The sequence below is a fragment of the Octodon degus genome, unplaced genomic scaffold (genome assembly GCF_000260255.1).
Source record: "Octodon degus isolate 3935 unplaced genomic scaffold, OctDeg1.0 scaffold00290, whole genome shotgun sequence".
NCBI classification, from domain to species: domain Eukaryota; kingdom Metazoa; phylum Chordata; class Mammalia; order Rodentia; family Octodontidae; genus Octodon; species Octodon degus.
This window is the reverse complement of record NW_004524866.1, coordinates 483,540-498,074: the sequence shown is the minus strand read 5'-3', so window position 1 is coordinate 498,074 and position 14,535 is coordinate 483,540. Positions and strand designations below refer to the sequence as shown.

The 14,535-nt window shown below is 37.5% G+C and overlaps 1 protein-coding gene across 1 annotated transcript; it reads left to right on the top strand.

Annotated features, from left to right (window-relative positions):
• Positions 1 to 276: 276 nt before the first annotated feature.
• Positions 277 to 13,749, top strand: LOC101590975 (vomeronasal type-2 receptor 116-like). The gene is made up of 7 exons (XM_012512920.1): positions 277 to 482; positions 4,230 to 4,248; positions 7,104 to 7,373; positions 7,821 to 8,627; positions 9,324 to 9,551; positions 9,889 to 10,012; positions 12,833 to 13,749. Exons 1-7 carry the CDS (start codon positions 277 to 279, stop codon positions 13,747 to 13,749), a joined length of 2,571 nt encoding a protein of 856 aa, XP_012368374.1.
• Positions 13,750 to 14,535: the final 786 nt, after the last annotated feature.

Sequence of the window (14,535 nt, the reverse complement as noted above, 5' to 3'; positions counted from 1 at the left end):
GGTGGAGAAGATGATTCTCAAATATAATTTCTGTCTTGTGTTTTTGTCCTGGACACCAGACCTCAGATGTGGAGCCCTGAGTGACAATTTGGAGGCAAACTTCTCCAGGGACATGAAGCAGGTACTAGCGACAAGAGATGAAGCATCAGTGTGTCCACCTGAGTCTGAGATAATGGCATAGTGTAGTGCATGCGCATGAGCAAGCACAAACACCCACCCACACACAAGATATTGATATACCTGGTTCAGACTGTGATTTTGCTCTTCACATTGAAAATGTTGCTTTTGATTGCTATATTTCTTCTTCTGCAGCTTCCTTCCTTAGTTTATGCTTTTGAAAATGAACCCTGTCTTCGCCAAAGGAGCACCAGTGTGCACAAGGATGGAGACATGGTGATTGGGTGTTTCTTGTCTCTTTATTTCTTCATGTACTATACTGGTATTGTTGATATACAGCCTACTAGAGAACTCTACTTCTTTCAGTAAGTGTCATTTTCATTTATTTGTTTTCTTTCTGGACATCAAGTGATCATGCCTAGAGATAATGCCTAGACATCCATGGATACATGAATCAATATTTTCTATAGTGTCACCTGTTCTGTCCACCCTCATGTGTACAGCAGGCATAAAATGTGGACTGTTTTTATATATTTGAATGTGGGAAGAGAACATTCTTTTTGTTTGTATTCCTAGCATTTTTATTTCATTATTTGAGCCTGAGAGGGACCCCACTCATCGCACACTCACTCATCACACACTCTGTGGTTCTTGTCTTTCTCAGCCCTGGCTGCCACTGCATGGAATGAGGTGACATTCTTCTTTTCGATTGTGTTCCTTAGACTGAACTGAATACTAAGTGGATATTGCCAAATGTGCCCTAGTGCATTGAAGGGTTTGCTGAAGTTTCTCTCTTTCTCTGAGCATGAAATTTCTTCCATTCTTACATATTCACTTCTGATGTTTCTACCCTTTCTTCTAGGAGTAACTTCTTGTAAATATTTAGTTTCCATTTGAAATAATAGTATTCTGCATCTTCTAGATGGATAAGAAAGAAACTCCTTGGGATCTGATCATGGTAACAGTGAGTTTCAGCTCTTAACAGGACACCTACCAAAATTGTAATGTGTGATAGCCATAAAAAAGCCACAGCACTGTTATGACCAAGAAAGATCTTTCTGTATTTTAGTTTTAACCCTTCCTACAAGGGGTGTGCTCCAGAACTGCTGCCACTGCAAGCTGATCCCAGAATAAGAAATGAATCATCTGACAGACTTTTCCCATCCATGTGATTCTTCCTCAGTTGGATATGTGTATCTTTTCGATATTCAAATTCTATTGTATCAGGTTTAATACCAAACATATAGTTAAAATATGAGTGTTACTATTGGTCAGAGATTTCCAAAGAATTGCTTGTGCTTTTGTGATAAAAGATGTCACTGGAACAAATCAACTCTCACAGAAGATACTGACCCTCAGTGGTCTGTGGCAGCTGCCCATAGTTAGAGTTAAAAGTAAATATAGAAAGATCTTCCTTGGACTGAACACAGTGGCATAGCCTTGTTCTACGTATTGCACATTAGGATTTTGGTGGGTGTCCTGGTATGAGCAGGAACTCACTGTTAACCTTGCCAGCTCCTAAGTTGTTTCTTTCCTACCTGTCTAGAAGACACAGATGTTTGATCCCTGAGGCACCTGGCCAGTTCTAGAGGACTATAGACTCATTTCTTGTACTCATGCACAAAGTTGGAACATTGCCCTTTTTGTGTCAACTGGTACTTAAGGGGTATCCCTAGTTTAAGGACTTGTGGATCCCATCCATAGAAAGGACACTTGTCAGGACTTTTTCCAATCAGAACCCTAAAAACACACGAAGGGGTTACTCAGCACTGGAATTGGAATTTCAGATATGGAAACTCTTCCAACCTGACAATGTGAATTTTACTGTGTTTCCTTCTTTTCTGTGTCATCATGTGTGTGTCAGCTAATAGTTTATTAACTTTGTTTTATTGTGTTTACCTTGGTGATAAAGGTTTTTATTATTTGTGAATCCAGGCCCCTATATTACACAGCTGTGACTATGATTTCTTTGATGCTGTACCATATTTGGGAGCAGAGACAGCAGAGTAAGGATTGTGGCCTCTCACTTCTATAGACATAGTCTGTATCTGATTCATACTTTTTGTTTGCTTACTGGCTATTGAACTCAGGACCTTGCATTTGTCAGGCAGTTATTTAAGACACTGAGCTATCTCCCAGCTCCTCTTTCTTTATAATATCCAGATGTTTCCTTATATTTTTATTCCCGGACACATTGACATGCTTACATAGTATGTGAGACAGGGTCTTCCTGTGCTGACTGTGGTACTGGAAAATATCTGGGCTCATGAATTTCCTGTTTCAGCATCTTGAACAGCTGGCATGACAGACACTTGTTATTAAACTCTGAATATATCTTTTATCCCATCATTTTCAAAAATGTGTGTTGTTATAGATGTACTTAGTATACAAACTTTGATCCTGGTGCCTGCTACTGAATGTTTCTTGTTAGTGACAGACCAGCAGTATTTTTGTATGTTTACTTAGAACAATCTGCTGGAAAACCTTTAAGCCCTGTGAGAGGGTTAGTTACTCCTGTCCCTTATGGAAATTTATGAGAAGGGTTTTGTTTGATCAGGACATGAACCTCAGTATAGAAAGCACTGAAATGTGGTTTGTATGAGGAGGAGAATTCTGAATGGAGGTTGGGCCAGTGTGCACTTAGATCTCACCAGGAGCCTAGAGGGGGATCATGAGGGAGTCTGCCTAATCGTTCCTGAGGGGATCATAACTAAATACTGCCCAGTTTGATCCGAGGCATCTGAGTAGGGTGGGCATGATCAGGTATCAGCCTTTATCAGACTTCAAGACTAGTGCAGGTGTGTAGGACGTGTTTCTGTTCCTAGGAGGACAGGGTGAGCTTCCTACTCTGCTCTTGTCCTCTGCTGTCCCCACATATGCTCAGAGACTCAGGCAGTTTGGCAGGTAGCGCTGCGTTTGACCCACACTTTTTGAACTCTGTCTATGGCTGAAAAGAAAGCACATGTACTTTTGAGTTTCTGTGCCCAGTCTGAAGTATCCACCATGCAAAAGTGTTTAGGGCCTCAAAATCTACAGAATTTACATTGCTCTCAAAAGGAGAAGGAAAGAAATTTTGGAAAATAAAAATGTTTATACATAAGCAATTCATGTATTTCTGATCTACCATATATTGAAGAATCTAATTTTATATTTTTAAGAATTATTTTTCAGATATGCAAATACAGGTACCATTTGATTTATACTTTAGATTGGATAGCACTGTAGCTTTTGTTCACATACTAATAGACACCATCAAAGTGGCATCATTCTGTATATTTTTATCAATGCATTTCCTTACATAGTATTATAAATATTCACAGTAATTATCATTACTGCACAACACGTTATTTAAATATACCATAATTTAGTTCTCACTCATTTTGGGAGGTTCCAAATTTTGTAATTAATGCTTTGTGTCATGTAAAGAGGGCAACAGATGTCTGATACTTAGAGGAGCGCTCACTGATCAAAGGTGAAGTACGTTGAAGAGTAAAATGGCTGCGTCCAAAGTTATATAGTTTTTAAATTATCTTATGCACATTATCAAATTGCATACTAAACAAAATAAGTGCATTTTCAGCTCAGAGAAGTCACATTTCTTTAGCCTTTACCCTGGACAATTGGCCTTAGTTAACGTTAAACAAGTGACGTCATGTTGGTAGTATGAGCAGGTTCTTTATTACCGTTTGCATTGTTCATATGGCTTGCATTACTTTATGAGTATATCATTTGATTATGTACTCCTCGATAATTTTTTATCTTAGAAAAGAACTTCTAACTTTTTAAAAATGTTTTGCATATTAAGGACAAAGAAATATGGTTGAACAAATATTTTTAAAAGGATTTACTTGGCATTTCACTTGTTGTTAAGTATTTTTACATAAATCATGCTTAGCCAGACATAGATATGAGCTTCTAGGTTAGGAATACGTACCTGTCATTCATATTTTTCTTATTCCTATTTTCACTGCATCTCAATGTATAATGCTGAATATATTTTTCTCTTGTTCATTACTTTGATATTCTAACAAAGTATTGTCTCTGGAATTTATTTTCTGAAAAAAATGTACATTCGCTGGTTGTCAAAATAGTTTTTTACTGTGAACAACACAATTTAATTTTATGAATTTCATTTCATATATGACAAAAATGGTAGGCAATAATCAAACAGAAATACATAGAGATTAGATAGATTAATGATGGATATATAGAGACTGATATAGATAGATGTTGGGAAAGACTCACGGGTACCAACTGCAAACAAAGATGCACAGACGTTCAATGCAAGCAAAGGGAGGGCTCGAGCAAAAAGGCTGCTGTCTGCCTTTGGTCTTTTTTATATATATATTGAGTCTCTGCCTTAGAGGTACATTAGGAGAACATAACAAGATCTCATTCGATGTTTCCAAGACTAATGTTTAGGCTATAGTAAGCATTAGAACCTGCTAGGCATCTGGGAGCAAGCACACAAGAACAGGGTGTCCTTGACTTCCAAGTGTTCTTGGTTACTCCTGCAGCTCTTGCCACCCTGTTTTCTTTTTCCTCATCTCACATGTCCTGCAGATTATGTAGCATGCCTCTATAGTAAATCTTTCTTATCCCAACAGACAGAGGTTGCTTTTTAATAATCTGTCCTATTGATGCTTTGATTAGTTAGTTTTCTGTATATAACATGCTTTTTTCATGTTCTACTTCATTCCTTCCATAGATTTTTCAGATTTCAGAGCATTTTTATAAGTGTTGTTATTAATATAAAAGTTCTTTTCTTTTAATGTTTATGCATAGTGTCTACACTGACAAAATGGTTTTATTTTAACATTTATAATATATGCTTTTAGTGCTTTTATCTCTGTATTGAATCTTAGGGCTTAATATCTTTTTCTTGGTTTGAAAATCTGTAACATGTGTATTTTTGTATGTTACCTGGTTTCTGTCTTTGCTTCTGATGCCTGTTCTAGCTCATTTTTACTTTTCACAGTAAACATAAATAATTATTTTAAATGTCTTATTGTTTATTTTGTTAAGGATATTGCTGCAACATATATATTTTCCCCCAAGGGACTTTCACTTACCAATTTTATATTTGAAATCTCTTTACTTTTCTTCATTAACTTAGTTTGTGCTGTGTCTATAGCAGAATTTTTTAAATTTTTATGTAAATAATTTTATTACTAATAGGATATTCATGACTGCTTCCCTCTTCAATTCTTCGATTCTTTCTTAATTGCAGAGTATTTATTCTATGACTTAGAAACTCCAAAACAGGGGCCCGTGAGATAGCTCAGTGTCTAAAATACCTGCTTAGGCAAGCTCAGGGCAGCACATGAGCTATGATTCAAACCCAGGGACTACATGACATGTCAGAACTGCCTGCTGGCTAAGGCAGTTTATTATCAAACAAATAAAATACACTGAGCTTTAAAAGGCTCAAATCAACAACTTCTGACAATTTCCATTTGTGCTTATGACTCACTACTCTTATGGACTACTGGAGTATATTGGGTTATTTTGCTGAATTCAAGTACCTACAATCTTTGGACTGGCATCAAGTAGGAAAAGGTCTTTTAAAGTCTTTTCCAAATACAGCTTCTCTAACAGCAATGGAACACCTATCTCTGACAAAACAGAACAAAAAGGGGATGGAAATAAGGACTATTTTGTAGTGAAAAAAATATGTATGTATATACAAAATAGGATAGCTATACAGCTACTTTTTTCTTCATTCAGTGAGAAAGGTTTGTACTAATATTGTTTAGACAAGATATCATGTCTGCATCTTGTCCTCTGAATAATTACTACGAAGGCAACAATATCCAATGTATTAATTATTGCGGGTGCCCTACTAACTTCTTTTGAAACTGTTTCATTGCTATTTTATCTTCTTTTCCTCATTAAATGGATATTTTTTTAAATTCCAGTTGTGTCAGCGGGCCTGCCACTAGAACACACTGAAAGAGCAATTAATTGATATGAAGTGTCTTGGCACCCACCTCTAATCCCAGCACTTGAGAGGCTGATATTAGAAAATCACTATGAGTCTGATCTGTGTAGCAAGACCCTGTAAACCATATTAAAGACAAAAAAACTAGCCCCAGTTCCAGAGCAATAGTAAGTAATGAAAATACTCTTGATAGACATCTTCTTTAAGAAGCTTCATGACACAACATTCAAACAAGATTGCACTTTGTCAATAGTACATTCAGTTTTCTTTAAATAAATCTTTAGGAGGGGAAGGGTGGAGCAAATGTCTATGCCTTGAATCCCTAGCTGGAGGGTGAGGCTGTACGCCTGACCTGCACCCCTGACCTGCACCCACCTTGTGACTCACTGCTTTATTCTTTAAGCAAAATATAAATTTTGACCTGAAAGAATTTCAGAGTTCTTAATTGCATATTTATATTTCTAAAGATGTACAAAATGTAATTCTGTATAGAAATTTTAGTCTGAATACAAATAGCAAGGTCATATTCACTCCATAACAAATATAACAGAAGGATTAAGCAACTCTTCTTGGAGTCTAGTAAGGATGCTAAGCTCTTTCATGAGAAGCCCATGCTCCTATTGATCTAATTGCAATTGCCTTCTAAAAAGTCAATATTCTAACATCATATTTTTTTAAAATAAATTATTTTCTGAATACAGGATCTCATTGCACAGTTCAGATTAATACTGACCCTCCTGTCTGAGCCTCCACAGCATATGGATTAAAAGCTTGCAACATCATGCCTGGGATTCCTGGGGTGGCATGGTATGAGGTACTGGGGATTGAACACAGGATCTTGCACTTGCCAGGCTGGCTTAGACCACTGCGCTATCTTCCCAGTCCTAACATCATCACATCCATACTTGATTCTTAATAGTGTGTGGAAAGAATGCTAGCATTCAGGATGTAAATGGTGCTGGACTGGATTGGAAAATGATCATTGATTGCACATTTACCTTAAGGTATTCTGTGTTCTCTGTTCAGGCTTACATCGAGCAAGTACCAGAACTACCTGGCCTTCATTTTTGCCATAGATGAGATCAACAGGAATCCTCATCTGTTACCCAACATTTCTCTGGGCTATGAGTTCCATAATTTCATTAGCAGTCATTGGAGAACACAAGAAAATTCCTTTGTTTTGCTCACAGGACAACATGAGATCCCTAATTACATTTGTAGAAAAGAAAGCAAGGGTGTAGCAGTACTGACAGAAATGCCATGGGAAACCTCAGCTCAGATTGGACCACTGCTGGAGCTCTACAAATTTCCACAGGTGAGGCTTGGTGGGGCAGGAAAATAGGGAAGAACACTCATGGTGCTTCACATACCTGGAAATGATGTCAACAGCTATTGTGTTCTACATTTTCATCAGGTAGGCACAAAAAACACTTGGAACATTAAGGGTTAAAGATAAGGTAGATTAATTTCTTTCAAGGTATGTAATGTACCAGAACACAAATACAGAGACTTAGTGGCTTAATTACAATTTTGTTACTTTTTCCTTTTTGGAATCAAAGAACAACGTAAAAGGGGAAAATATTTTTGGATATCTTAATACATTCATTCATTTAAAAAATATCTCCTGCAGATGATGTTGATACTAATGGGAGAAGCATGTGTCTCTTTACACAAGTGGGAAGTGCCATTCAGTACACTTAGGGCTACTATTGTCCTTTCCATCAACACTCTAGTGTGTTTCCCAATTTTATTTTCCTTTAAGGTTACCTTTGGCTCATTTGATCCTACACTGATGGACAGTGGCCAGTATCCTTCTTTCTATCAGGTGGCCCCAAAGGAGACATACTTGGCCCTTGCCATGGTGTCCTTGATGCTTCATTTCCACTGGACATGGGTGGGCCTGCTCATCACAGAAAGCCATAAGGGTCTTCAGTTTCTCTCAGATATAAGAGCTGAGATGGACAGAAACAGAGTTTGTGTGGCCTTTGTGGAAATGGTGTCAACAGCGACTGTGTCCTATCACTCAACTGGAAAGAAACATGACATCCTGAATGCAGAGACCTTATCTGCCAAAGTGGTGGTCATTTACTATGACACTGATAGTGCAAATGATGTAAACTTCCACATAGTACAAAACTTAGTGACATGGAAAGTCTGGGTGACAAACTCACAATGGCATGCTGACCTGGATGGGAGAGATTTCATCAAAGACCCGTTCCATGGGAATCTCATTGTTTCATACCACCATAAAGAGATTTCAGGTTTCAAAGATTTTGTCCAGGAAGCTACCCCTCTCAAATACCCAGAGGACACTTACCTTGTTATGTATTGGTCCAAGAATTTTGATTGCTCATTCTCTGATTCTGACTGTGCATTGAAGAACTGTACCCCTAATGCCTCTCTGGCTTGGTTGCCTCTGAATCGTTTTGAAACAGCTGTGAGGGATAGGAGCTACAATATATACAATGCTGTCTATGCTGTTGCCCAGGCCCTCCATGTCATGCTTTTTGAAGAAGTACAAAGATCACCAATGAGAATTAGAGAAGTAATGACGTTTCCTCCCTGGAAGGTAATGTGTCTTCCATTGGAATGTAGGCAGTGTCATCAAGGTGCCTCGATCAAGCTATTCTCTGTGAGTCACCTAAGAATATTCGAACAATTTCTGCCAAATACTAGACATTGAGAATCACAGTTATTATTAAAGAGGTGATTTTTGAGGTATTTAGAAATGACCCTCCATCTACTATCCACGGTATCCAATCTAGTATACATGTAAGAAGCAGGAGGCCAGCTCCTTGCTTCTGCCTCTAGCAGGTCAATGTCTTACACATGTATACATGTTCCATATTTTTTCTCTAGACAACAAGAAACCCTGTAGTCACTTATAGAACTAAAGGCATTAAATTTGACTGTTTATGAACCCATTTTTTGGTAGATTCTATGGGGATAACCCATTTGTGGTAGATTCGATGGGTAAAATGAAAGTTGTGTGTTTTACACGCTTTGAATTCACAGTTGATGTTTTCCCCAACATAACTCTACTCAATTTTAAATAGTTTTTCGTATAACATTGTTTTCTGAAATTGGGTGAAATTTCTTGGCATGGTTACTTTCTAGTCCTGAAATGTTTGTGTGCTGTAGTGTAATAGACACCAATGTTAAAGTCGCTTGATATTAAAGATATTGAAGATGTTTATGATCTTCCCCCACATATTATGTCTTTCTCCTGGAGCCCTGTTCTCATAGGACAATGTGTCTTTTTTAGCTGCATCTCTTTCTGAAGAACATTCAATTTTCCAGTCCTTCTGGGGAGCTGGTGAATTTGGATGAGAGACAGAAACTGGATTCAGAGTACGACATCCTCAATTTTTGGAACTTTCCAGAAGGCCTTAGACTTAAAGTTAAAGTTGGCACATTTTCTTCCCGTGATCCACATGGCCATAAATTGACTGTATCTGAGGATATGATAGAGTGGGCCACAGGAGTTGCAGAGGTATGTCCCACCTAATCGCAGCACACTGACTAAACACAAGTAAATGAAACACTGGCAGAGGCTTAATGCCACACATTTTTCACGCGTAATTTTCACATGTGAAAATTTGATAACAATAATGAGTTTTCCATTTGAAAAAAGTTTACTACCTTTCTGATAAGTGGAAATGAAATGCATGTAATTTATTATTTTCTAAGTATATTTTATATTATGAAATAAATTTGGTATGCAATGACAGAGTTTTGTTTATGCATGTATATAAATTAAGATTTTTCCTCTATCTCTGGTGAAGAAAGAAAATGTCTAAGAAGTTAGCATCATATATTTTTTTGCTTAGACTCCCCGCTCAGTCTGCAGTGAGAGTTGCAATCCTGGATACAGAAAAAGCCCTCAGGAGGGAAAGGCTCACTGCTGTTTTGATTGCATCCCTTGTGCAGACAATGAGATTACCAATTACACAGGTAGGAGCATCTCGTCTGGATGCTTTCTCGATGTATGTGGCATTCAGTACATTCATCCAGGAAACGGTAAAATTGTAGATGACACCAAAGGTAAAACTCTTCCTTAACTTGTCAAATTGTTAGTTATGGAGTGTTATTGACAGTTGCAAAAATCATTTTACATTGCATATACTTTTTATTATTTTTAAAATACTTTTCAGAGACTACAGGATGCTAAAGAAAAAAATTAATATTCTATTGTTTTTCCAAGCATGTATAATTTTATCTGTTAATCTGCACAACAGATTTGATGATAAATATAATAATAATATACCTACCACTGTTAATTAGCTATTCCTGATTTGAAAATCTGTAACACATGTACTGTTGTATGTTACCCTGTTTCTTCCTTCTTTGTATTTGTTTCTGCATCTGCTTTATTCTTCAAAATATAATAAAATTAGAAAAAGGTACTGTAAGAAATTTTACCAAACACATTAATAGGTATTCAGCACTGGTTGTTGTATTGTAGAATGTGACCTTAAAATTAGTTGTTTAGATTAACAAATATAAAAATTTAAATTTACACAAAGTTTTAGGAAATAAGAAAAAAAGCATTAACTGCTCATTCCAATAGACCAGCAGATATCAACAGCACAGTTATCCAAGCTATCCTGAATATATACATAAGTATATATGTATATGTATGTACTTAAGTATACCTGTTTCCCTTGTTTCTTTTGTCCTTTTCCTCTTCCCAGTTATTCCTACCCTTTGTACGGATTCTTTCCCTTTCACAATATTTATTGTGTCTTTAAAATTTAAACTTCTCCTTCAGATGTTTACAATAGTGAGACAATACCATGTTTGCACAAGTTGGTCTGATTATTTCATTTATGGTTATGGTCTGTAGTAGCACCTATTTACCTATAAAAGCCTTGAGTTTGTCTCTTTTTATAGCTAAGTAATAGCTAAGTCCATGGTGCAAAAATACCGCATAGTTTTTATCCATTCATGAGTTGATGGGCATTTGTGTTGATTTCAAGATTACATATACTTTTGTGATGTTCTGTATTTAGATTAAAAAAGCCCAAGTTGTGTATCTGAAGTATGCATCACACCCTAGAATAAAAGGTATTAGGAAAAACAGGTATCTGTTAGGACAGTTACATAGAAACTTTTTATATGAAAGTATAAGTTACTGCATACGAATTAAGTTAGAAGAAGAAAGAAAGAAACAAAGTAGAAGAAGAAACAAAGTTCACTGTCAGGTTCCTTTTTAAACTGAATTTACAGGGGCCTGGCCCTAGCTCAGTTATTTAAGTGGCTGCTTCCACAAAGCTGTCAGCCTCAGGTTGTTGGAGTTCGATCCCCACAACCCTCCAGCAAGCCAAAAGTGCCCTGAAAGCATTTGAGGAGCAAAAAAAAAAATCCTTATTCCATGGGCTGGTGAGATGGCTCAGTGGTCTAAAGCACCTACTTAGAACAAGCTTAGCAAAGCACAGGGACCGTGGTTCAATCCCCCAGCACCACATGCCAGCCAGCCCCGCCCCCTGGTGGACTGAGCTGGCCACACACACACACACACACACACACACACACAAATAAATTAAAAAATTAAAAATAAATAAATAAATAAATTTTAAAAAAATAAACTGAATTCACATGTTCTATTCTAAAATCAGTTTATAAAATATAATTGAATGCACTACCTCCTGGGAAAAGTAAAACAAAGCTATTAAATGGACATTGTATAGCACTATACAACTCTGTAATTTAGAAAGAAACTTCAGTAAAGACACTTTTTAATGCCATGGGGAAGAGGAGGAGAAAAGTCTCTAAATTCCTCAAAACACGGTGTTTATGGTATCATACAGTAAAAAGCACAAGTTGTGGTCCATGTTTGAAAGCAGGAATGAGAGAAAAGCTTTCTGTATCTGACTTCTACCCGGCATTACCCCATTCATCATGTTCAGTGCAATGAAGAAATCACACAAAACAACATAGAGAAACATGACTGACAGGATTCTAAACAGTGATATTAATTTTTAAGTATAACATCTATATAAATGAATAAAATGACACTGGATTTCATTATGGGGAACACAAGAGTCCTTACGGAATATGAGAGGATTATAAAAATAAATTTTGTTTCCACACCTCAGTCACAAGGCACTCACAGATGAAATATTGATTTCACAACATTTAAAAAAGCACTTTCTAAGATGGAGAGCCTAAACAGTGACAATACATTTCATTCAATAGGTTTCTTCCTACATACCTCCCTTGGACCTAGCAAATTATGCAAGCTTCTTAAGACGAGGTTCATTCATTGAAATGTCTGAAGAAGCATGAATAGACATTTGACTTAGCTTAAATAAATGAAGTAAGAAATAAAAATTGATCCTTCATTACTTTGTAAAAAAAGAATGTTTTATGGATATACCAGATTAAAAGGGAAAATAAATATGAAATAATGTTATTTAGCAGTTAATCTCTATATACCACTCTGTTAATTTGGGTCTAGAAAAACATGGAAAAGTGAGGTGTGGTGAGGCATGCCTGGAATCCAGGGCTCTGAGAAGCGAGAGGAAAATATTTTAAGCGGTGGCAGCATAATGATTTAAGGAGAACTTTTCACAAAATAATAAAGTTTAAAGGGGATGGAAATGTATCTCTCCAAAGGTAGAGTTCAATCTCTCATAAAGTAAAAGACAAAGAAAGAAAAAAGAACAAGAAAAATTAAAAAATTAGAATTTAATTCAAACAAGTCCAGAGTTTCTGGAAATAGGTTTGTGAAGCAAATATTAAACGTAGGCAACCAAATATTTGTTTTCCTAGATATGGAGCAGTGTGTAAAGTGTCCTGTCCATCAATATGCCAATGCTCAGAAAAATCAATGCGTCCAAAAATCTGTGACATTTCTGGCTTATGAAGACCCCCTGGGGAAGACTCTGGCTGGCACTGCCCTCACTCTCATTGTGCTCACAGCTGCTGCTCTTGGGCTCTTTGTGAAGCACAGAGACACTGCCATTGTGAAGGCCAACAACAGGGATCTCAGCTACACCCTGCTCATCTCCCTCTCCTGCTGTTTCCTCTGCTCCTTGCTCTTTATTGGCCGTCCCAACACAGCTACCTGCATCCTGCAGCAGACCACGTTTGGAGTTGTGTTCACTGTGGCAGTTTCCACTGTCTTGGCCAAAACCATTACTGTGGTGCTGGCCTTTAAGGTCACTGCTCCAGGCAGAAGGATTAGGAAGTTGTTGATATCAGGGGCACCAAACTACATCATTCCGACCTGTTCCTTAGTCCAACTCACTCTCTGTTCAGTCTGGATGGGGACAAATCCACCCTACATTGACACAGATGCACATTCTGAACATGGCCACATCATCATTGTGTGCAACAAGGGCTCCCTCACTGCCTTCTACTGTGTCCTGGGATACTTGGGCTCCCTGTCCCTGGTGAGCTTCACTGTGGCTTTCCTGGCCAGGAACCTGCCTGACACATTCAATGAAGCCAAGTTCCTGACCTTCAGCATGCTGGTGTTTTGCAGTGTGTGGGTGACCTTCCTGCCCGTGTACCACAGCAGCAAGGGAAAGGCCATGGTGGCCATGGAGGTCTTCTCCATCTTGGCCTCCAGTGCAGGGCTCCTTGCCTGCATCTTTGCCCCCAAGTGCTACATTATATTTGTAAAACCAGACAAAAATTTTCTGACTGCAATCAGGGACAAAACACATTTTGTGAGAAAGAAGTAAAGAAGTCTTCTTATCATAAACATATTTCCTAATACACATAGATGGCCTGAATTGAAAGCTGAACCATATTCAAAGTCAGATACTACAGTCTACTATGGGCCTCATATTCTTACTAAGTGATACAACTTCTTTTTCTAATAGAAAAATGTCAAGTAGAAACTGCAGCCTTCATCACTTGAAGCTGATATTTTTCTGGATATTTTGTTTTCTATTTATTCCAGAATTCATTCTATTGTTATGACTGTCTTGTCAACTTTGTCTTTCTTTAGTCATACTCAAATTTTTTTTTCTCATATTTAAAGGAGAATATACTCCTTCTCTATGCCACTGTTTGTGAATCATTTAATATATTTTAATGCTTTTTTCCCCTTTGAGAATGAGAAAGTGAGCAGATAGCATGTGCACAATGGACACTGGAGAATTAAGTTCAAGGTCTGGAGCTCACAGAAATGCTTTATGCAAGTATGTATCAGGAGACCAATGGGTCTGCACTGGAAGGCTGGAGGATCCAAGGCTGTACCTGAAAAGTCAGCCCTACCAGCCAGGAGATGACATGAAAGCTTAACGTGAAGAGCGGAGCTCTTCCTAATGAAATGGAAACATCTGTCTTTCCTCATTTCCCTCTTATATACTTTAAGTAATGAGCCACCTTAGGGTGTGGAATGGCGAATGAATTTACTTAAGTCTCTAAAGTTTTTAACTTGACACAGTCGATCAACCAGTACAGCACACATCAGTCTGTATTCAATATTGCAGAAGTAAGTGGATATAGTTCACAGTATGCTC

Excerpts from the sequence above, each read along its gene's own strand:
- LOC101590975 (XM_012512920.1), top strand. The coding sequence starts at position 277 with ATGTTGCTTTTGATTGCTATATTTCTTCTTCTGCAGCTTCCTTCCTTA. Across the intron at positions 7,374-7,820 it reads AGCTCTACAAATTTCCACAG|GTTACCTTTGGCTCATTTGA; the intron begins GTGAGGCTTGGT and ends TTTTCCTTTAAG. Across the intron at positions 10,013-12,832 it reads TGAGATTACCAATTACACAG|ATATGGAGCAGTGTGTAAAG; the intron begins GTAGGAGCATCT and ends TTGTTTTCCTAG.